The 25882-nt window shown below is 31.4% G+C and overlaps 2 protein-coding genes, 1 long non-coding RNA gene and 2 other non-coding genes across 5 annotated transcripts in view; 4 read left to right on the top strand and 1 right to left on the bottom strand.

The window, feature by feature from the left end:
• The window catches only part of LOC116841218 (D-beta-hydroxybutyrate dehydrogenase, mitochondrial), a 41587-nt gene extending 35917 nt beyond the window's left edge, over positions 1–5670 (bottom strand). Inside the window, exon 1 of the mRNA XM_032808901.1 lies at positions 5414–5670. The gene's annotated coding sequence lies outside the window, so the exon portion shown is untranslated. The remainder of the gene's footprint in view (positions 1–5413) is intronic.
• A 7736-nt stretch (positions 5671–13406) lies between these two features.
• On the top strand, positions 13407–16178 carry LOC116841226 (tRNA N(3)-methylcytidine methyltransferase METTL6). Its single transcript, XM_032808913.1, has 5 exons — positions 13407–13972; positions 14057–14202; positions 14323–14466; positions 15459–15633; positions 15756–16178. The coding sequence occupies exons 1-4, from the start codon at positions 13595–13597 to the stop codon at positions 15613–15615; spliced, it is 825 nt and encodes a 274-aa protein (XP_032664804.1). The 5' UTR covers positions 13407–13594; the 3' UTR covers positions 15616–15633; positions 15756–16178.
• A 264-nt stretch (positions 16179–16442) lies between these two features.
• LOC116841257 lies at positions 16443–16525 on the top strand. The gene has a single exon (XR_004377524.1). It is a non-coding gene; the product is annotated as a small nucleolar RNA snR60/Z15/Z230/Z193/J17 (small nucleolar RNA).
• A 65-nt stretch (positions 16526–16590) lies between these two features.
• On the top strand, positions 16591–18373 carry LOC116841227. Its single transcript, XR_004377518.1, has 6 exons — positions 16591–16693; positions 16882–17068; positions 17236–17352; positions 17736–17785; positions 17982–18047; positions 18242–18373. It is a non-coding gene; the product is annotated as an uncharacterized LOC116841227 (long non-coding RNA).
• On the top strand, positions 17585–17670 carry LOC116841256. The gene has a single exon (XR_004377523.1). It is a non-coding gene; the product is annotated as a small nucleolar RNA snR60/Z15/Z230/Z193/J17 (small nucleolar RNA).
• Positions 18374–25882: the final 7509 nt, after the last annotated feature.

Below are 25882 nucleotides of genomic sequence, written 5' to 3'. Positions count from 1 at the left end.
TCTCTCTCTCTCTCTCTCTCTCTCTCTCTCTCTCTCTCTCTCTCTCTCTCTCTCTCTCTTTCTCTCTTATCTCTTTGTGCCAGTCTCCTCATGTGTTCGTCGAACGCGAATCGCGAAATGGCGCGACGTGAAACGCTTAGAAAGTTTAAGCCAAACACTTTTTCCGCCGTGAACTGAAAGGCTGAGAACGTTGTGTTCGTCCAGGAATGCGAATCGCAAAGTTCCACTCCGCTCCGTTCTAGTCAATACTCGCATAGCCACTGATATTACGATTCACCAGGTTCGATACTCCAAGCGCTTACTTTCGCGAGTGTCGACGAGGAAGTGCATCTATCCGAATAACACCAGCGGACGTACAGATCGCCGGGTACTGTGAGCAATAGCAGAGTCTTCCTCTTCAGTCACTAGAGAAGGCTCCTTCTTAGTCGAGCATAATTATAAGATACTACGCCGAGTCTCAAAAAGACTCTTAGTTCGAAGTGGATATTTACAAGGCTGATTAAACTTCATGAAGATAAGGGATAAATTTAAAATTTTTTGATAACACGTACCTTCCGCCAAGAGATGATTTAAATAAATGATTTCTCCTCATATTAATTCGCCTGATACGGAAATTTAATTATGGATGCTGTTATGAGCACGTTCCAAGCAGAAAAACTTCCGGAGAAAGTTGATCACATGTCAGAAACGAATCAGTTTTTACTATTTAGGTTTTATTGGACAGTAACCATTAAACAACTGAGTAAGAAAATTATTTTGAGAAAAAACGTTAATTATTGACTAATGTAATATAATTATTACCAAATTTAATATCAAATAATAATATAAATAATATAAATAATAATGTAAATAATAATTAAATATAATAATACAAATCATTAAGAGATGACATTATTCAAAAGTTATACCAAAAGCTAGCCAGGTCGAACAGAATAGTAACTAATAGTTACATTATATCTTGTTAAAACTCATAACATCCTAATTCTTCTAACTAGACATCTGACCGGAACTGACCGGAACTTACTTAACCAGATATTAGAACCAGATATAAGAACAAACTAAATAACATTTCGTTTATGTCTATTTAACTGACAATATTATGAATAATACTTTTCAGATATTTACCACAATGAAGTTAAACAGTGTGCAATTAATGCTACAGTCCTTAATTTTATTTTATTTATTTTTTTATAGATGACTATCATAGTAAACGTTTCATAAAAATACGGAAATAAAAAAGAAAATATAAATATATGAAAATAGCTAAAGAATACGCATTTTTATATAAATGCATATTTATATAAAGTGCATATTTATATAAAGTTATATTTATTTATATTTTACGTTTCCGCTGTTAGCAGTGCATAAAATATATTTTTTAAAGGTTAATACAATGCTATATGTTTCGACCATTTTTCGTTTTTCTTCAATAGTTTTTCTTTATCTAACATTTATGTGTTAGCAATCCAAAAGAAAATTACAATTAAAATAAGGATAAAAATTGACTAGAAATTAGTTAAAAATTGATAATAATTATCTAGAAACTACGGCTAGTTTCACTGCCTAGTTACTGTCGAAATAAGCGTCGATTAAATCAAGGATATAGGCAGTAATACTGAAAATATACTAGAAAGCAACAAAAATTTCCAGCCAGTTACCGTCTACATTCTGTGTATAGCGTGATATATAGTTTAATTCAAATCACAATGATGCGGCTATTATTGTTAAATTACGATTAAATCGAAGCAAGTACTTTCTTAAGATGCATCAGTTCACCGGCGGAATTTATTTGACACGGCAATTACTTTTGTCGACCTAGTTTTGAAGTTCATTGCAAGTGTAAAGTAGAGAGAGAGAGAGAGAGAGAGAGCGCGCTATCGCTTGCACTTTAATCGGATACAATAATGGCTCTATATAAACATCAATATCCCGTAGCGTTCTTTGAGTTTTGTTTTTCTTTTCTCTATTACACGAGTACGAGCGTTAATCGCGCATAATCGTGAAATCTGATTTGTGCATCAATGCGCAACACCTGAAGTAGATACAAGACATCGCGAACTACCTATATATTGCGTCGTCATAATTAGGGCGTAGCGAAAGTTGCATCTACCTAAAAAATCAAAGGCGTCACTTTTCATTCATATTTCATTTGTCGATCATCTCCGAAATTTCACCATAACAACAAACCAACTGAACAATATTCTTCATTATTTATTTTTTTCAATAGACAGAAAAAAATAAGTATTCATTTTAAAATTAATATATTCAAATTAACAATCATTGTTTCATATACAAGCAAAGATACATACTCGTAATTTGGTCAGAGGAACTCGAATTTCAATACATTGTTATAATTTTATTTGGATATTTTTTTGTAATAGTCTCATAAATGAAGTACAATATAATTATTTTGATAGTAATTATTTCCTCTCTCTCTCTCTCTTTCTCTCTTTCTCTCTCTCTCTCTCCCAACATTTAATTTAAAATCATATTCTTAATCCAATATTTCTTGCCGTCCATGAAAAATTATTTTCAAGTAATAAGAATTTATTTTTCTTTGTATTGTATAAAATATATTGATATAAGTAACTTATCTTCAGTTAACACCGTGTAATCTCATTTTAAAGTTTACATGTTAAAAATAAAGATATTTTCGAAACAAGAATGTACTTTTTTCTATGTACAATTTCCCACACATTTCATTCAATTGCCTTCAAGGTGACGCAGGTAGCTTCAATGGAGAACGCTATCTGACTCGAGTGCCTTCGTCGCCCACGCCTAGAATTTCTCGACACGACGAAAAGAACCGATCTCGTCTCGTTCTGAAGTATTTAGAAACTCGTCGTTATCGTCATTTTCGCCGTTGGCGAAATCAGCGTCCAGGAGACATGAAATTATATTGCGACTTAAAGAAGATAACGACAATGACGATGCGTCGCGTGTTCGCGGACAGTGAAGACGATCAGGGAGAGCAGTTTAATTGCGATCGTGGCTGGGGCTCCTGGCGTGAGTGAAAATTAAATCGCCGCTAAGTAGAGCACAGAGCGAGTCAAACGCACTCGCGAAAAATTGCATGCTGCAGCTCTAATATTAGAGACAGACGTCGCGGACAGCGACAGTCGTCTTTTCGCCTCTCAGCTTAATTAAACCTTGATTACCGCTGCGAGGAGGTCAGCACCATTGCACTCTCAATGTTCAACGATACGCCAGCTTCTTCAGCCGTCCTTCGTCCTTCGTGCGAACAACGCGACGCAGTAACATTATTCATGAGCACATAATCGATCGAAGATCCCGGAAACGGTCTCGTTCGCGATGACACGGTCCGCTAGTGGCGATAATCAAAGGTTCCAAAGCGGAAATGGCGAACCTCGCCCTGAACGAGAAATCGAGACAAAGGAATCGCTCATGCAAATGGATGCGGCTCTAATATTTTGTACGCGAGTTTCCACGATTCTCGAGATTCGCGCGAGATGCGTTTTCGCAAACGGCACCGTATATTCAGCCGCGGATTTCTAAATGTAGCGATGAAGTGATTCTGTTTGACTTCGGGATCCGCCCAAACCAATTTGGAAACTAACATCAAATAACGGACGCCGGTTATATTGCGTGATAATTCTAAAATAAACTTCCACTCATATCTAAGTATCAATATTCCTTTTCCTAATATAATTCCTTTTTAATGTTTGTTCAAAATTGTTGATTGAACAAATTAATCCCGATTATTCACGTTAATTTGGAATAGCTGATCTAAGCAGAATTCTAAATGTCACTGCTAAAATTTATGCTATTTCTTGTATCTGATAGAAAATGTTTTGTATCTGCTAAGAAATTGATATGTAGAATTTATAGCAGCAGCATTCTAGCAACATCTGCAAGCAAATTTAGATGGGTATGAGAATCGTACATTTTTCTAAGAAAAAAATATCAAAAAATTAACAAATATTTATCAGGTGAATAACTATTAATATATTTACTTAAATACTATTAATATATTTACTTAAATCAAAATTCTTTTTATTTAGATCGAGTATTATTTACTCGGTTTCTTAAAATAAACAATACTCGGTTTAAATAAAGATAATTTTAATTTAAGTAAGTTAATGGTCCCTATCTAATAAATATTTGTTAACTTTAAAATATTTATTTTCTCAGAATACATCTGTTTATCTTTCGTAGCAAATCTTTCTCATTCGCCAGTCAGTTTTTATGAAAAGCGTGGCCGGTTTTAATCAGAAAGGTACCACAGGGAAACTTTTTGCTAAATTTCATAAATAGTTCAGATAGAAATTCTGTCTCTGTCGTATATATTGATTAAATACAAAACATATGCGATATCGCAGTGTCCGCCTCAGCTAATTTCTCGCATCTGGACCATTTTTGCTATAACTGCAAGACTATTTTTTAACTAAAATATTTCAGCAATTGATTCTTCAATAAATAATAATTGAGTTTATTTGTAATTTACCTGATAGCTATTTTCTGCGATGAAGAGATACGCTGGCAATCACATTTATAACGAGTGTGATCCAGATTCTAAACTTAGATTTTAATCTACGATTAAAATTCAAATAATCTAAAGCCGAGTGAGCCGGGTGCGCTAAGGCAAGGAATGTTCTTTGGAATTTGTTCTAGCCACGTTGACGACGAATCAATTATCAATATTATTACCGTCGTAATCCAATATGTTGTATCGCTATTTTTTTAGTAAAAATAAACGGAAAAAATATTGTAGTAAAAGTTATATTGAACTTAAAAAATTGAATTTCTACAATTATAATAAAAATCACTATGAAAGTTGTAAATTTTTCAATCTATTTGATATACGATACAGAAAACATTCAAGCATTTACAATAATTTGGTGAAAAAACAAACGTGCGTAACATTTTGAAACAAATACATAATAATTTCAGCCATAATTCAATGTACACCGAGAAAATAAATATTTAAAAGTTAACAAATATTTATTAAATTGGTACCATTAACTTACTTAAATTAAAATTCTGCATGGTCCAAGATTACAAAAGTTTTTAATACAATATTTTTTCTGTGTAGAATATGAGGTTTTGATAAACATTTGTCATAGTGCATTGAAAGAATAAATAAAAACGTATCTTCTTCTAAAGCCTCCCACTGTTTCATTATATAAACAACATGTAAACACAGAATGTATAATCCTGTTAGCACACCTGTCAAACTTCAATACGTAACACACAGCGTAGCGCCTACGCCGAGAACTTTTTCACGGAGCAAGTTTAAGCTGTAAATTCTAGTTAAAGCACCAATGTCTCTCGACGGTTGAAATACCGAACAGTCGAAGCGTTCTATTCAACGTTAAAGATGGATCTCCCGTGTAAGCGACCGTCGATTTCTCGCGCAGGTAGACGGGCAGGTAGAAATGCGCGCATAACTCACCAGAATTTTATCGATGGGTCGTCGGTCTTCCGGGTGGGTTGCCAATAGTTCGCGACACGGTCGCGTCCGCTTTCGGGGCGAAATTCCGTATTACTGAAAGCAGCACGAGCGCGAAACGTCGACTTTACGGCCGGTCGAAAGTACCGGCGAGTGGCAAGCCGCGCCGCGGTTTCTACAACACAACTGGCTTGGCTTTCGAGAATTCCCGCTTGGAATGCCCACGAGGAGGAACGGTATATACGATACTTCGACCGTGCCTACCTCGACGGAATGGAAAAGGCACGGCGAGGCATCTTCGTACCTCCGCCGCCGCGCCTACGGTCACGTGCGCGCCTCTCTCATGCATCGCCCCGTAATAATTGAGATGCATCGATTGTCATGGAGATGTTTTCCTGGTGTACCGGACGATTATTCCTTAGTGCGCGTTTAGATAGTAGAGGCGAATTAAGAGAACAAAAATAATTATTGCACAGACTTTAAGATTAACGATTAAAAATAAAATTGTGAGAAAGGGTCCAGCTGAACGTTAGAAAGTCGTGCGCGAAATATAGGGTGTCTCATAATTAATGATACACCCGTTGTGTTCAGGTAGGATCCATCAAACTTAACATAAAACACCTTTATCGTTTCGCAAATTACTACGTAAAATTTAGAGTTATTAATTAAAGCAAATTGACGAATATGACCACGCGCGATATGGTAGATAATCTATCTGATGTACATCATCAAATTAAGTAGAAGAGATCTCTTCCAATTTGTAAATAACCACGGAAATGTTTGAGTTATTAATTAAAGGAGATTGGCGAATGATTGCGATAACATACTAATGTTTTTTAATTAACTGCTAAAAATTTACGTTGTTATTTGCAAAGTAGTGGAGGACTTTTGTTTTAGTCTAATGTACACGATAATAGACGTTACTATCAAAGCTCATCTATCGTTTCGCGCGTGATCGTTTACTAATCTTCTTCAATTAATAACTAAATAATTTTGCGTGGTTGTAGAAAAATTTTGTGTTCAATTTAATGGATTCTATCTACATATAACGGGTGCTTCATTAATTATCAGTCACTCTGTAGCAAAAAATATAATTTCATTATATTATAATAAAGTATGATTATATGAAATGGAGTAAAGGTTTAAAATAACACAAAATAACGCAAATAATCAAACTAAAGTAAAACTTGCAGCAATATTTATTTTAGCAAATGTTACTTCGAGATTATTACACCAATCAGTTTAAAAAACCATCTGGGGCAAGGCACTGTGGTATTATTCAAAATTTAACGTGAACGAGATTAATTCATTATTTTTCATTAAATTACAAATTCGTGCAGATTAGTCACCGTGCATTAACTGTGGTTTATGACTTGAAAGAACTGTTGTCTTGCTTAATGAATAATTTACAGCTTAATACTTTAAACAAATATGCACTGCTTCGTGTAAATTTCACGTAAAGAAATATAAAATGCTTAATCCACTTTCAAAAAAGGCATTGCAATTATTTATGTAATTAGATTCGCGTTCAGAAGTATTTTGTTAAATATGTAAGCGGAACCCGGATTATTTATCACAAAAACGTTATGAATACATCGCTTCTATTTTTACGGCTGATACTAACGGAGAACATTATACAGAATAAAAATGACAGAGCTAATATTCATGCAGAATGCTTTTCGCTGAATGTATATATTTTATACAAATAAGACATAGAGAAATGAAAATTTTCGTAGCATAGAACGCAGCATTGCAGACAATTCGCATCGTTTCTTGCCGTTCCAGTATTCCGCAATTGTATAACTTCGTATTGGGCAGTTATGTAAAGTAGGCAGCGGCGTTAGGAAACGTGGAGTCGCAGGTGTGCTATGTGAATATTTCCAACCACATGGCATATTTCCAGTGGGACTCGTCGATCATTAATTGCTACGTGCTATTTATCATCCATGCACTTCAACGATACAAACGAGGAAGAATTTATATCGGTCGCAGTGCTAGCTCAAAAACCAACACGGCAATATTTACATTTAAGTCGGCATATTTGCGTCTTCAGAGTCGCGAGAGTTGTATTCTTGCGAGATTTTTTATAATTATTAATTATATATTTAAAAAGCTGACAGAACTTATTTTATATCGGAGATAGATTCATTGTCTCTGCAGAAATTTAACATGCGGCATAACATGCGACGTAACTTGATTGTAGCGTGTGCTATGAGAAGTAATTATCATTTCGTCGACTATGTAGACTATGTGTAACACAATTGCATAAATCGTGGGAAGCGCCCACGGGATTACTCCATAAACTATTGCGCTGATTCTTCTCATAAAGAATGAGCAGTTATTAAGTTTGTTGTAACTGACGCGTAATATGTGTGTATGTGGGCGCGCGCGCGCGAATGTAATATGTGACACGTTTGGGTAGAATGTTCTAAATATGTTAATACATATGCAATACATAATTATATTATTATTATTATTATATATATATCGGTTTTATAATATTAACAGCCTAGGTTGTAAATTTAACGAGACTCAGTTTATTAAAGAAGAAAATTGAAGAAGAATTTCTTTTTTATTAGTCAATAACTTTAAGTGTGTAGAATAAAATGGACTATAGAATACAAAGTAGTTTCATGGGAAATTCTGAAAATTAATGTTTAGAATTGAATGATGCGACGTTCTGCAGCGCGCAGGTAGAAATCAGAAACGGTTCATGCTGCTTCCGGCAAATCAATCTCAGGAGGCATGGGGATCGCTCCATTGTATTTTTTTCCTTTTCGGAGGCTGCACTCTAAACAATAATAAGCTACAATACGATTATATAGGGTCTTTCAAAAGTGGAGATTAATCGCTCGAGAGGTGATTGGGATCAAGCTAGCAAAATCAAGAAAAAAAGTTGGTATAAACATATGTCCAAAAATGCATTGTTTTCGCCATTTTTATGTTAAAATTTCAAACTACTTTGCTTTCGAATTTTTTGTCAAAATTGAAAGAAAAGATCGTCTTTATGAGTTTTATGACATAATTAAAATCAGATAAAAGTTACGAGCTGCTTTAGCACTATCCAGAATATACCACATGGAGGTACAACCTACTTAGCATCAAATAAAGGGATATTAAGCGGGCTGTACCTCCATATGGTGCATCTTAGATGCTCGCAACTTTTATTTGACTTTAATTATGTTATAAAACTCATAAAAAATATCTCTTTTTTCAATTTTGACCAAAAAATTTGAAAGCAAAACAATTTGAAATTTTAACATAAAAATAGCGATGACTCGAAAACCAGACATTTTAGATCTATGTTTATATGAATTTTTTTCTTGTTTTTAGACGCCAATCATCTCCCGATCGATTGACCTTCACTTTTGAAACACCCTTTATAGCAAATTGCCCCTAAATATACGTATAGCAGAGTAAAAAATATAACAACAACTTATTAAGCTACATGTTTTTTTTTCATAAAAGGAATAAAAAAATACATATTTTCAACACTACGGGAGTCAAAAAGAGAAATAATAAAACTACATGAAGAGAAGAAAGACGAGACGAGAAGAAAGATAATTAAAATTGTGCTCTACTAAGCACAAAACAAGTTTCAAAAGAGGCTAAAATGACTGAAAAAATGAAACAAATAATTAATCAAAATTTTAATCAAGAAACTAAAGAATAGTTGAATGGTGTAAAAATAGTAGATCAAAGACAAATTTTCTATATATAAAATCTTATTTCAAAACTTTAAATGCAAAATCACATTCTTTTAATATGATGTTGAAGAGAATTTAGATATAAAACCTTATTTCAAAACTTTAAATGCGAAATCACATTCTTTTAATATGATATTGAAGAGAATTCAGAAACTAATGTGAAACTGATAAAGTTTAAGTTTAGCATATATCATTCGAATTAGCTCTTCTTTAGCTCAGACTACGGACGGTAATTTTTTTTCATGTTTAAGAAAACTGAGCTTATTTTAAAAGAAAATTCGTTCTTTGTATTTAAAATATCATTATTTTCTCAACTCAACAAATTACTTAATTTCCATATATTCCCCATGCCATTGAGGACAGTTAATAGATTATAAAAGTAATTTGTTTTTTTATTTTAATTCAATACGTGGGAAAAAATTTTTCAACACTGCAAGAGTATTCTAATTTAGTCATTTCGCTCTCATGGAATTTACGAAAGTTATTAATTGCTTTTGTAATGTAAAAGTATTATTTTAAATATTATTATTACTTAAAATGTTCTCTAATTACTGAAAAAATGTTGGGAACATTCTTCTACAGATTTGATTTGATATCAACAAGAATTCTTGAAAAGTAATCATTTTTGGGCCGTCTACACGGAAAATACAGTATTCACTTAAAACTAATATACTTAAATTAATATATATATATATATATATATATATAAACAATGATATATAACTTTGTTAGAAAAATTAAAAAATCTTGAATTTCAAGAGTCTTATAATTTTAGTTTAATTTTATAGTCTCTATCATAAGAAGTACACTATAATTATTTTTATAGTATTTTTTCCGACATTTAACAATATTACATTTTCAATCTAATATTTTGTGATTTCCATTTATAAAAATTATTTTTGAATAATAAGTATATATATTCCTTTACTTTGAATCGTATAAACTATATTGAAATACAGATAACTTATTAACACCATGTAACCTCATTTTAAGATTTACATGTCAATAATAAAAATATTTTCAAAACAAGAATATTTCTTTTTCTGTATAAACAGAGTAGTGCCTTTAAGATTTCTCAGATTTGTCGAGAGTGATATATATATATATATATATATATATATATATATATATATATATATATATATATATATATAATTACTTATCTATTTTAGTGTTTTAAGTATCACACTTCTGTCATGATGTTTGAAGAAACTTTTTGTATAAAGAAAAATATTGAAAGATCTAGTAATAAAATATCAGTAAGAATAATAAGGATCGTTGCTAGACGTGTTGGACGTGATAATTTAAATCTTTAAGGGAAGTGAGGAAGGATAGATATGTTTGACAGTACATGGCAGATTTATTTTCCAGACTTTCAACGCACGTAAGCTGCTGTACAATAGCTGCTGAACAAACTTCTTTTGTCGTTTCAATTTGACGCATAAAAGTAACCGTCCACTTCTACTGCCGAGTGGGCGGCAAGCCGAGGGTAACTAGTGGCCGTAACTAATCTTCGTAATTCATGCCACCGCGAAAAAGATTGCAAAAAAGGATCCACGATGGTATTAATGGAAACATTAGTGGGATTTGAAACTGCGTAAATCGCGTGAGCCTGCTGAACCGTAATAACGCACGTCGGTAACGGGCGGAGTTCGGATAATCTTTTGATCGCTCTCGTGAGAGTCGGAGTGCACGCTCAATCTCGCAAGAGCTTTCCCCAGAATGAGAATCATTTTTATGATTATGCACACACCGCCACTATGCGTTAAGCGCGTGCAGTATCCCGCGTGAAGGCTATTGCAACGGCTCACTTTAGTGAGCTCTAACGATGTACTAATTAAAGAGATCAATTTAGAGTTTATAACGGCAAAATTATAAAATCATGCACGTTAGTAGATATATCGTATGCATCCAACATTTACAACGGTATCAGTTGTTTCGTTGCAAATAATTCATGTAATCTGATCTTCCATCTACCACGCGGTTGCCGCAAAATGTTGATGTTAATGATCATTTACGATATATTATTGCGTATAATATTAATTACAAAATTGAATAGTGGATGTTATATCTTCGCTTTTTTATCGCGAATTTCAATTTGACGCTTGCACGAACAAATGAGTTGCAATAAAGTATGCACTGAAAAAAAGATTTGGTAATAATCCATTAAGTCTGGACAATAGTTACCAAATGTTTTGGTGAAATAGTTTCATCTAAACATGTAGGTAAACATAATCCGATAATTTATTAAGTATTAACGAATAATCTTAGTAAGATTTGTGGTGTCTGTGTGTGCCCACACAGCAGAGGTGTCCAAAATATATTATAGGGATATCCTAAAGATATATTTGGGATATGTGATACCTTCAAGATATCCTTATGATATATTTAGAACATTCCTGCTGTGTGGGTGTGGATGAGGCTAGATGACTATTAATTTATGTGGCGAATATCAGCCAACAATTTGTTAAATAAAATCATGTTATTTAGTAATAATTACTATATTATATGATGAATATATAAAATGTGTGTTATTAAATACTTTGGTGATAGTCAAATTGTTTAGCAATTACTGCTAAATTATTTTATATTATTTATCAAAACATATTTAATTGGTTAACTGTACATGTGACTATTACAACATAATTAAGATGAATCATATGATCAACTCGTCCTGATTGTTTTGTTACGATTTTAATTGCGACACTTTTTAATGTGTCTAGAGCAAGATATATGTAGTTATAAAGCGGCCATGAAGGATGACCGCATTGGAAACTGCGAAATAACGTTACTCCACAAGGCATTAATGACTGCGAATTGCGAAACGTGTTTCTCATTCCATTCAGGTAATCTATGGTTGTTACCTCCACCGAAGCTCTCGACAAAATTGTGGTCTGCAATGACCTACATACTAGTCAATCGATTCACATTTTCTTTTGACTGCGTTCGGTTTGCGTATTATGGGTTTTTCATGAATCATAAAATCTGTTGAATAATGCCGAAAGTACGTGCGACGTAAAACGGAGATGATAACCAGGCGCGTTATCTATGTCAGTTTGTGTGGCACTTTGGGAGAGATAACGCGTAAATATTCATAACAATACGTGATACTTGCATTATCTCAAAGTAGCTTTTTGCCTAACAAATCACTGTAAGAGATGTGCAATTTTGTTGACTGAATTTCAGTCACGCCCAGTCCTCTTCAATACTGCGTCATTGTGTGCCAATGTTATACTGTGACACAAAATATTTGTCCCCTACGGGACCGGCATATTAATTGAACAAGCATGTCCGCACGTGAAATTCATACCAAAACGGCATGCAACGAGTAGCCTACTTTACATTTCGGTTAAGTAGTACATCAATAGATTTAGTTGTTAAATATCTAATAAATATCTTAGGGCCACTTTTTTTAATTGTTAAATATCTAATAAATATCTTAGGGCCACTTTTTTTAATGATAATTTAAACTTAGATCTCAATTTAAACTCTGTTTAAACAAAACAAACACATTGTTAGAATAGAGTTTAAACTTGAATCCAAATTTAAACTGTTATTGAAAAACCGGCTCTTAATTTTCATAAATATTAAACATACTACTCGTGAAGGACTTATAAAAATAACGTTTAGTTCATAAGGAAAGTTGTCAATGCTTGAAAAAATCTATAAATTTTCATAGATATAAAATTTATAAATTTTTCTAAATATAAAAATTATTAAAAAATTTCATATATATATATATATATATATATATATATATATATACTTTGATCTATATTACAATCTATATTTACAAGTAAATAAATTTAAATATTTTGAAAATTAAAATAAATGAAAAATTTTACAAATTGTTACTTTAGCGTAGTACGTATTGTATTCGCTTGCGGAGAAGTTGCAATATTTTCTACTTCGATGGACCTTAGATCATTTCGAATTAAAATAAGTTGATAATGTTAAAAGTTGAAACTCCATATCCTTAATGTACACTCAGTTTTCACAAAAAGAATTGCAAAGCTTTTTACTCTCAGTCTTCGAATTAGGCAAGAATTGTACATGACATCATATTTTTACATATAAATATCTGTAAAATAGTGTATAATAATCACTAATAGTAAAATTAGTAGACTAAACGTTTAGATACTCATATTAATAATGACAGTTATCTCCAGTTATTCGTATGAATAAATATCTAAGTATTTCATCTATTTGAATATCGCGGGTGATTAACTGCACACAACGGCCACACCGCGCGCTGTCTTCGCTTCCATTTTGCTGCAGCACGCTAGGTGACTTCCTGTACTTGCCTTTCATTTTCTATTGGGATCCCGATGAGTGAACACGAGCTTGCTCCTGACAAAGTAAGAATTTTTTTTATATCGAAAGAGAAACTTGTTGAGAAATTCGTTTTGAAGTATAGATTAGCTGCTATAATTCTGCGATTAAATTAGTCGTGTCGTGGTATATTATCGTGGAGAAAATGAGCGAGCCAATAGAAAACGGTATATTAAACGTGAGACACGTGGCCAAGCGCCTCACAGCAGAGGAAATCGATAAAATGAAGGCGCAAGACTCCCGCCTAGTGTCCGAATTTCGTGCGAATCAACTAGAGAAGGACGCAAAAAAGCACTGGGATTTGTTTTATAAGCGGAACGATACTCGATTTTTCAAAGATAGACACTGGACCACGCGGGAGTTCCAAGAATTGCTCAGTTTTGGCGGCGTGGAGAGCCAAAATGTCCTCCTCGAAGTCGGCTGCGGCGTTGGGAATTTTATTTATCCCTTGATAGAAGATGGACTGAAATATTCGAAAATATTCGCATGCGACTTATCTACACGAGCGATAGAGTTACTCAAGGTACATAGAGTGCATGCTTATTAGAAATTGTCTTGGATGCGATTGGATACAAATGTACTGATGTCTCACCTCATTTCGTCATAGAGTCACACGTTGTTCAATCCCGCGACAATGAGAGCCTTTCACGCTGATATTACATTAAAGAACTGTTTCTCCGAAATTGACTGTTCAGTTGATATTGCCACTCTCATTTTTGTATTATCAGCCATTCATCCCGATAAATTTCGCAAGTATGTTAAACTAATAGTGTTATGTGCGTGTGAGAGAGACGGATAAAAAGAAAAAGAGGAAGAGGTTCTAATATATTGATTAGATTTGTAGTTACTAATTGTTGTTAATATATTTATCAGAGTTGCTGAAAATATATATAATGTCCTTGGTAATGGAGGAATATTGCTATTTCGAGACTATGGATTATATGATATGGCTCAATTACGTTTTAAACCAGGACACAAAATCAGTGAGAATCTCTATATGCGACAAGATGGAACTAGGTATCATTATATTTTTTTCCTTTTATCAATATGTTTTGTTTAAATAAGTACAATTGTTCCATAGTTTAATCAACTTGTAGTAAAACTGAACTTTTGCAACTAACTTTATCATATATCTAATATTATCAATATCTTTATTATAATCTAATTTAACTTTATCATATACAAAGTGAGGCACTTTAAACAGGCCACCTGAATACCTTGGCCACTTGTAGCGATAGAAAAAAAAATATTTTAGAAAAGTTGCTTGATTTGAAGAAAAGAATGATGTCATGTAGATAGTTTTTTCATAAGTGGAGGAGTAGTGGAGATATGAAGATCAACTTTGTTATTTTAAATGGACTGATATATTTTATTATTTGTCTTTTAATAGTGCGTTTAAAGACGCATGCAATGATATAATATAAATAATACTATAAACAAAAATACTTCAAGGAATTGATCAAATTCTGTTACATCAAGTGTTCAAAATGGTGACCTTTGAGCATTGATATATGCTGTAAAGCGAATCTGTGTGGACAATACTGCACGTCGAATTTCACTATGTATCAGTTTTATCAATATATTTTATCATACATCAGCATGTATCAATGTTCAAGGTCACCATTTTGAACACTTGATATAACAGAACTTGATAAATGCCATGAAGTTTTTTTGTTTATAGTATTATTTGTATTATATCATTGTATACGTCTTTAAACGCACTATTAAAAGGCAAATAATAAAATATATTAGTCCATTTAAAATTAATTATTAATTACAACAAAGTTGACCTTCATATCTGCACTACTCATCCACTTATGAAGAAACTATCTACTTGATATTATTCCCCTCTTCAAATCAAGTACTTTTTGTCTGAACTATTTTATTCTATCGCTACAAGTGGCCAAGGTATTCAAATAGTTTGTTTTAAGTGCCTCACCCTGTATAATAGAGTTTTTTGTCCCATTAGCATAGTACATATTAATGATAATACGACTTTTGGATTTCAGAAGTTATTATTTCTCAGTGGAGGAGGTAACAAATCTATTCGAGTCTGTTGGTTTTCAAACACTGAATTGTGATTACATACAGAGACGTACTGTGAATTTAAAGGAGAACATTGATGTTCCGAGAATTTTTGTGCAAGCAAAATTCAAGAAGTCTTGAAAATATGATATTGCGGAGGTATGTGCATTTTTTTTTTTAAATATAAATATATATATAATTTTTAAATTTAAATATATTTTTTTTCTAAAATTTTATCTATTTTTTTCAATGTAATCTTATATATTTTTTTCATATTATAGTGCATAAAAATACAAATTTAATAATGGAGCATGATATCGTATCAGATGTGTATCAGATTACTCCTTTCTCTATTGAAGAGTACTAAAATGTAAATTAAAAGAGAAATAAGACCAATAAGAGCCTTATTAAATGCTAGATGTTCGTGCAAATGAAAATGGAGAGGATAATAATGTTTGCAGTGTTAGAAAAGTTGGAAATAAATCTATAAAGAGCACGGTTCCAAACTAGAAGCTAAACCTAGTATGTAGCGTAACGTATTTTATGGCATCTAATAACTTAATTCCTAATAATAATAGAAAAACAGGATGGTGCTCATAAAAGATTAGTCTATGGCATGCAGAATTCATTGTGTGTCAACATAATTTATTTATCAACCATATTTATTACAAATACGTATCAATGAAGTGCAGCAGGAGTAAAAGGCAAGTATAAACAATCATACATAATAGCTACAATCTGCAAAAGTACATAACTTAAAGTACGTTATAATTCTTATTAGTCTACTTACGTGTTTAAATATTAGTCGTATGTAACTTACATATTTTTTTATTAATTATATTTAAAAGGATTTATATTATACAACCAATTAAGAATCAAGAGAATGAAATAAAAGATTATGCAAATTACATTCATTTGTCGTGTTTCTAGTAATTCAATTTTTTAAATTACATTTTTTCCTAATTTTATATATTTTTATGATGAGTCCATAGTTCATCTGATATGTCTCGGATGATACTTATTTATGTCTTTCGCTCCTATCTGATCTTTATAAAATAAGCTCTATAAAACATATTTAATGTTTTTATTTTTATATTATGACATTTTTATTTTTATTTTCAGAAAAATGGATTAGATTGAACTAAGCTATTTATGTAATTTGACTTGCGACTGGAGTGACATAACATCGAAAAGAATATTGCCAACACACATTTTAATGGTATAACTTGCTTTTTTATCCATAAAATATTTATTTGATGGATATTTATAATGATTTACACATGATGTATATATATAATTTATCGGATTTAATGACGAAAATGTCCTGCAGTGCTGATTTTCCCATTAATTAAAATGTTATATTTTTTATTGTTCTCCCATAATAAAATTTTCTTTTATTTCTTGCAGATAATACAAGCAATGCTACTCGTTCATAATGAACTGAATAAAAATCTTGATAGAGTTGTGAATAAGAAAGAGAGAGAGAGAGAGAGAGAGAGAAAGAATTAACCATAGTAAACTTTTACCAAATTCAATAAGTATTTGCTACTCTGGAGTAACATTGAAGATAATTTTAACAACACACATTTTAATGGTAACTTATTTTGTTTATAAAATATTTATTTGATTTTATTGATATTTAAATGATGAATATATATAATTTATCGGATTTAATGACGACATTCCGTCAGTGCTGATTTTCCCATTAATAAAAAAATTTTTTTTTTAATTTTTCCATAATAAAATTTTTATTTCTTGCAGATAACACTGTCGAATAATACTACTCGTTTGTAACGAACCATGTAAAGATTATGATGAAGTTGGTGAATAAAAGAGAGAGAACTATAGTAAATTTGTAAACTGGGAGAATGCAATTAGGTAAATAGTTTATGTTAAATATATCAACAACATATATTTTTTCAACAAAATGAAAAAGGAACTCAAATTTTATGCATTTATGACGTTGATGTGACTAAAATAATGACATAATGAAATAATACATAATAGAATAATAAAATTAAGTTTGAGAAAAAAGCTCGTTAAGATCGTTTTTATATGTTATTGTATACTTTATTATATAAATTATTGTATACATTAATTTATTCAGTTTGACGCACAATGATGATTTCATAGTTCATCTGACATTTCACTGAAGACTACATTCTTTTAGTCTTTCACCCCTAACTGATATTTTTTTATATGTCTACATTTTAATTGCATTAATGCACAACAAATCTAAAAGGGACATTCTCACATTTCAGGTATTTATTCAGTCAAGTGAACGTCAAATTAAAGCCATTACAAGGACATTGTAAGTTCATATAAAAGAATTTTTTCAAATCTATTTAATATATACTTCAATGATGTATTTTTATACCTCTATGTATGTTTGAAAATCACTATGATATATACTTATCGTCACTACCTCTGAGCACAAAGTAAAAACTAGTATATACATGAAAACATTCAATAACTATAATTTTTATATTGTGCATTATATATTACAGCACAAAATTAATGCACCCAATGCTGTGACCAGTATAATATTCGCACTAGAAGACAGGATATATATGGTAAGTTTAATGTTTGTGTTATAGTGAACATGTTTTTTTTATGTAAATATTTAATGATGATTTTTATATCACCATCTTTCGTATGAATCATTATGATTTTCTGTTATTAGCTCTATCTGAGACATAACTTTGCTGTTAACACATCATACAAGATTTAGAACATTTTAAACTGTAAATTATTTTTTTGTCAACAGATCTGCTGAAAAATACAATGCAACATGGGTGACATGGGTACAATTAAAATATTCAAATTATCAAATAAAATATTTAAATATTTTTGTCTTTACATGTTTATTATATTGTCCAATTACATGTTTATTGTTATATATCGTCTTTATTCTTTTTCGGTATCCTTTAACATAATCCAAGTTTCCTTTCTCTATTTCACTTAAACATTATGTAACCAAATAAATATACCTACGTATATTAAATTTAAATATGTTGGAATCTTTTCGGGAAAATGTTTAAAATTGTAAAAAATAAACTTCCGCGAAAACAATGCTTTATTGTCGTTAATTTTGACTAAAATACTCCAAAAATGATGTCAAATGAATGCTCTTAGATTTTCACTGATAAAAAGTTGAAAGAGGTTTTCTGGTCTTGAGAATCAGATTCAAAGATATTTCTTGGAATTTTTTCATAAATAAAAATGTAGGTATAGTTCAAAAGTAATATATTTTCCGTATATTAAAAGTAAATGAAAAAATATTTTATGTCTCATGTTCTCTAATGGATAGTTTAATACAGCGCTGCAAAGTCTGCATCGCGAACGCAGTGACCATACAGAAAGTTTTGTGGTTGGTCCGAAAACGAAAACTGCGCAACTTTCTTGATAAGTGAACTTGTAATTCTCATTTAAAACAACATAATAGATATCGCGTGCATTTGGGATATAGCGGCACCTTGAAAAAAGGTTTCAATTTTACTTATTCCTCTTCCTCTTATTTGGAAAAATGAAATTTCGACGGGATAAGTGTCGTGTTAATGTACTTACAATAGTTTTTTGTATTTCTATTTTTAATAAATTTATGTTAAGCAAATGAATATAATTGAAGTAAAAATTTTTGTCAATTTAATAATACATAAATATTCTTACCATGATAATAAGACAGCTGAAGAAATAATTAACAATATTAACATGCAAATTTACTTTGTAAAATTGAATTCCTATCCTTTAAAATCGGAGAATAAGTCTAGTACTTACAACTCCCTTTCTATGCTTTTCTATTAAATATTTGCAAAAGTTTATATGGTATTAAAAAGAAGAAAAATATAGATTATTGATTGTGCTTTAGACGATAACTGCATGCTTGCTGAATATAAGTGTAAAATTGTAAAACGATCGAACTAGTAGTATTTTTTTTGGAATTGTGATCACTATATTCGAAAACACAATTTCGAGAAAAATTCATTTAAAGTTTTGTAAAACAATTTTTTATGATAGTATGTTAAAACTATTGTACTTACCCTTACTCAGCTATTCCAGAGCTATAAAGAGAACTTTCTTTTATACATCTCGTTTTGAGTTGTTCTCGCCCCTCAAGCGGTAGTCTTCGCTTCCTTGTAACTCAAGGATGCACGGTGAGCTAAGCACTTGAGTCGAGTCTCGTTCCGTGAAAGTTACAGAATATGCTGCCGATAGTTATAACCATTATCTGAAATATATTCATTATTTGAAATATATTCATGAAGCCATTATTGAATGTGCTGACTAGTAAATTGGTGATTTTTACCACTTTTTTGCCGGTGTAGAAATTTTTCGGGACATATATTTATATCAATAAATTTAATAATTTATTGTTATTCTGAGTGTGTGCTCCGACATATCTATTTAATAAATTGTCTGCAGATAAGTTCTTATAGATTGATTTAATAAATTTTAAAACTTTTTGTGAAGCAACCGGCTGGTAAACCGCTACTTGAGTTAGCAAGCGATTTCATGCGCCGCATCGTTCTGATCTGTCTGATTTGATATATTTTAGTTAACTTTTATTTTTTATAGAAAATATATTTTTGGGATATTTCTCTAAAAAAATAAGCTTTCATAAAATGCAAAAATAGAAAAATTGATTTTTTAATCTTCAAAACCATAAATCCCTTTAATGATAAAATGTTTAAATAACTTTATATATAGTTGTTAGTGTTACATTACTTTACTAGATGTATCTACGTACATTGATTGTACATATTTACGTAAAAAAAATCTAGTTTGGGAAATTTAATTTACTAATATATGTATATAAACATTGATTTGCTAACATATATAAAGAGACACTGCACATTTTATGTATAAAAGAGTTTCTCCCGTTAAATAAATAAATAAATAAATATCAAATGTTACACATAAATGATTACTCACGGTTATTCCACTTTCTATACTAAGCACAGTAAATAAGATTCATATATTTATATTACACATATTACGTGGATCATTCGATGACTTACAGTTATAAATTTACTATTTATATTCTAAACAAATATGAGATTATAGTACATAGAGTCATCTGAGAAAGTATAATAGTATAACATCAATAGTAATAATATAATGTTACTTAAGCATTTTAGCAATTAAACTTTGATGAAAATTCATGTAAGAGCATTGATATTATTCAAAAGTATTTGATATCATTTGGAGTATTTAAGTCAAAAATGGTGGTAATAGAGCATAGATGGTTTTCAGAAATACAATCATTACAAGATACTATTTTTGTTTAATTGTACAATTTTGTAAATATTGTTTACACAACTCGTTTTTGAGTAGTAACTCGAATAATATGAAATTTCGACGGCATAAGTGTTGTGTTAATGTACTTACAATAGTTTTTTGTATTTCTATTTTTAATAAATTTATGTTAAGTAAATGAATATAATTGAAGTAAAGATTTTTGTCAATTTAATAATACATAAATATTCTTACCATGATAATAAGACAGCTGAAGAAATAATTAACAATATTAACACGCAAATTTACTTTGTGAAATTGAATTCCTATCCTTTAAAATCGGAGAATGAGTCTAGTACTTACAACTTCCTTTCTATGCTTTTCTATTAAGTATTTGCAAAAGTTTATATGATACTAAAGCCATTATTATTAATAACAGTGAAATGATATTTAATAATTTAATGACCCAGTAAACAAGAAATCATTAGTACGTTGCTACTATAATATTGAAGAACCTGTATTATTGTCAAATATGTAGTGTTTAATGTTGTATCAAACATCATTATGAACATACTTTGATCGCGATTTGGAAGTTTCAATAATGTTGAAATAGGGTTGCTATAACGTTTTAATTGGCAGAAATATTTTTAAGATGTTGCATTATCTCAAATAAATGTTAAAGTAACATTTGAACAATATATTTTTTGTAATTTGTTTTTAAAACGTTTAAACAACATTCACAAAAATCATATTACAAAATAACATGTGAAAAATATAAATGCAATTTATTATTAAAAAAATGTCAAACAATGCACATGAAGTCAACGTTTCTAAACGTTAATTTAATATTCCTTACTGGGGAAAATATTGGTCGTTGCTTTATTGGCCGAAAGTTGGCTAAACCTTTCGAAAGGTGGCAAAACATTACTTATCAAGATGTATCAAAGAATCTTTTGCCATTTTTGCAATAATTTAATTCCGCTTCTATAAAATGGCTCATCTTTTGAGATAATCCATTCAGTGATCCATTTTCGTATTTTCTCAATATTTCGGAACCATATATCAAATAGATCGTAGTGCGTCGATCTAAATAGGTCAAAATTAGATGGGACGATGTCTAAAGAGTACGTTAGTATGTGACAGGACTTCCTAATCTAACTCGAACAACGTCTCTTTAATCGCAACAGCAATATGCAGTCTGGCATTGTCATGAAGCACGATGACTTTGCGTCGGTCTATTTGAGGGCGTTTTTCCTCCATAGTTTGGTTTAAATGTCATAACTGTTAACTATATCGATCTCCTGTGACTGTTTGCTCCGGTGGAAATAGCTCATAGTAAAGCACTTCTTTTTGGTCACATCAGATACACAGGAAACTCTTATGACCGTGGATGTTGCGTTTTGATGTGGATGTCGATGTTTAATTAACCGGGACTCATGACTTTTTGCATTTAGGATTGTCAAAATGGGTTTACTTTTTAATAACTGTAACTATTTGTTGCAAAAAATTCTTTTTGTGTCTGAAAAGTAATGATATACAAATAATAAGCCAGTTCGCAATCATAGAGAATTTTTGGGGAAACTATCTTTCTTCCTTCTAGATCTTTCTCATTGTTTTCGAATGGCGAGATACTATTGATTCATCAATAGTACTCCAAGCTATCTTGCAAGCTTTTTTAAAGTTTGAACCAAATTTTCGTTGAGTAATGCTTCCAGTTTATTGTTCTTTATCTCATTTGGATGACCAGGACATAGCTTGTTGTTGACATCGTAATTACCTTTTCTAAACCTTTTAAACAACTTCTCCTACATAGCAACAGACATAATATTCTCACCATTGATTGCACAAATCAATTTTTAATTGTTGCAGCACTTTCACCTCGATTAATGTGGTGAAGCATGTAGTAACAAAGATGAAATTTATCTGATTCTATCTTCAATCCCGTTAAATGTAACATTTTGTTCAGAACTATATGTTATTAACCATCAATTTTGATCAAATATCGATAACAGTTAAAAACTAAAATGCAACTTAAAGGAATACAATTACTAAGTTGCTATTGCAGTCATCTATTTGTGATTTTGAGAACTTTTGCAAGCACTTAATAATCCCATTATGCAAATGGCGCATTAATCTGTATAAAGAATTCGAGTGAACATCACGAATAAATAATTTGTTTATAATCTGTGGAATAATTTATAATATATAATATATTGCTAAATATCGAATGTGTTAAACAGAAACTCAATGAAAACAGAAAATATAACTATTATAAAATAAAGAAATAACACGTAATGTAACTACTATTATTAAGGCTGCTTGTATCTTACTGGCCATGTCGAATTTGTTAAAAGCGAGGAATAACATGTTGACAAATGTTGTGTACCATTTCTGAATAAATATAAATATAGACAAAAGAGCACTTGAGACTCTTTGAGCATACTTATAAAATTATCTGAAAGGTATCTCTTTTTTTTGACGATTAATAAATAGTCATATGATAAGTAGTGAAATGAAGCATGCATACAAACTTATTTCATTATTTCACGTATCTTATTTCATTTATTATACGACTATTTATTAATCATCAACGGAAAAGGATACCTTTCAGACAATTTTACAAATATGCTCAAGCAATCTTAAATACTTTTTGAAATAAGTACAATGTTCTTCAAAATTGTTCTGTTTGGAGCATCCACATTTTTTATATATATAAGCTGTCGAACTTTTGAATTAAGCAAATATTACGCTGACAGCTTGAGATTTTACATTTAAAATTTTTTTGTCATATATTAAGTAATATGTTAAGTACTCCTATTTATTTTTGCACTTTTATTGTGTAAAAGCATTTGTATTTTTATACCACGAATATAACATAAAGTTTGTTTTGCAGAAAAATGTCAGTATTTTGTCGGTGAAGTTTTTAACATTAGTATCTCTTTAACGCATCCCAGGTAGCAAGGTGACGTCTAAAGACGTCATTAAAACGTCATAGACGTCTTAATAACGTCTTAATGACGTCTTTAGACGTCACTTTGCTACCTGGGATATAACAACGGTGATTACGATATGACAAAATTTGTATTATTGTGCTCACACTCTTGTGATAAAATAACACACTTTTTAATTAATAATTATTACTTTTGTTAGTAGTAATTTTTCCCACCGAAATATCATCCCAAGTAGCATAGTGATGTCAGAAGACGTCTTATTGACGTTAGAGACGTCAGATCGCCGTCAATATGACGTCCTCTGACATCACTCTGCTACTTGGAATGCATTAGTATATATGCTAATTCTATAGTATTTTAGGTCTAATATGTGTGTGTGTGTGTGTGTGTGTGTACAGGGTGCCCAGACCACCCGGACCAACCAATTTTTTCGTAAACGCGACATTTTAGAGAAAAATGATTAGGACAAAAGTTATAAGGTTTTAAATGATACATCAGATAGTGGTATTAATATAATCTTGAACTTTTCGAGTTATGAGGTTTGAAATTCGAGTACCGCCGACATTAGCATTACTCAAGGTGTATCGCGTGGAGGTTACACGGTCGGATTTACACCTTTTTTGTGCGTATGTGTGTGTGTGCGCGCGTGAATATGTGGGTGGCTGGGTGTGATGTGACGGTCCTCAGTCTTCTTATCTGTTCTATAATTTATCACCGTATCTGTTTTATAATTTATCACCGTAAACTTCTACTCAATCAACTATGCATCCATTTATACACACATTTGCATACATGTACACACGCCCACACATACACCCACGTACATCCACACCCATCCACACACACGCACATACGCACGCACGCAGCCACATACACACACACACACACGCACAAGAGATGTAAATCCGACCGTGCAATCTCCACCTTGGGTAATGCTAATGTCGGCGGTACTCGAAATTTCAGACCTTATAACTTGAAAAGTACTTAATGAAAAAATACTTTGTTATACTCTTTCAAAAGCTCTTGAAATAAACTATAATAATATGTAATGAAAAATAAGGGGTTCCATTAAAACATTGAAGGTGATCTTCACATGACAACGCTGTTCAAAATCATACTAATACCACTACCTGATGCGTCATTTAAAACCTTATAACTTTTGTCTGAAATATTTTTCTCTAAAATGTTGTATTTACGAAAAAAATTGGGTGATCCGGGTAGTCTGGGACACCCTGTACAGGGTGTTAGTTGCCATACTCAACAGAGCGATTTTTTGGTTTATTTCAAGTGAAAAAATTCATATAAACATGTGTCCTAAACGGTTTAGTTTCCGAAATACAGGTGAATGTTCGCAAATGTTTGACGAAACGATAAATTGTATTGGAGATATATCTTCCTGCATAAATATGCCTTGCTTCACGTGAGTTACCATTCGCACGACCGTAAACAAAGTGACAAAGTCAAAGTCAAAGTCATAAAATCAAAAATAGACTTCAGTTCTGATGTTAGTGCAGGTCGGTTATCTTGTGCATACGTTTTCGGGCCAAATTGTTTTAGTCCATCAAAATCGGTTTCATCATGCCTAAGTTTACAAATTTTGAAATGGCAGATATGCACTTTGCCTACGGTCTTGCAAATGGTAACTCACGTGAGGCAAGGCGTATTTATACAGAAAGATATCCCCAACGCAATTCACCATGTCGTAAAACATTTGCAAATATTCACCGCTATCTTCGAGAAAAGGGTTCTTTTGTAAGGAACACTGTTGATCTTGGAAAGCCTATGACAGTTAGAACACCAGTACTAGAGGAAACTGTTCTAAACGAAACAGATTATTACTACACGTCTAAATTTTTTTATTTCGGAAACTAAGCCGTTTAGGACACATGTTTATATGAACTTTTTTACTTGAAATAAACCAAAGAATCGCTCTGTTGAGTATGGCAACATACTTAACTAACACCCTGTATATACAGGGTGTTCGGAAAGTACCGGGACGCCCGAATATCAGGAAAAATATAAGTTTTACAAAAAAATGTTTCAGATAAAAGTTGTGGCGTTTAAAAAGATGTATTTACTGATCACATCAGTTTGACCTTGGGTTGCGTAGCGAAGGTCAGGTCAAGGTCACATTAATTTTTTTAAATGGAACACCCCATTTTTCATTGCATATTCTTATAGCACATCTCGAGAGCTTTCCAAAACGCTATAATAAAATATTT

This window comes from Odontomachus brunneus, unplaced genomic scaffold (genome assembly GCF_010583005.1).
Source record: "Odontomachus brunneus isolate Ranch 3 - 2012 unplaced genomic scaffold, Obru_v1 Obru_scaffold_014, whole genome shotgun sequence".
Taxonomy (NCBI): Eukaryota; Metazoa; Arthropoda; class Insecta; order Hymenoptera; family Formicidae; genus Odontomachus; species Odontomachus brunneus.
Note: the sequence above shows the minus strand (reverse complement) of the source record. Positions and strands in the feature narration are given on the sequence as shown.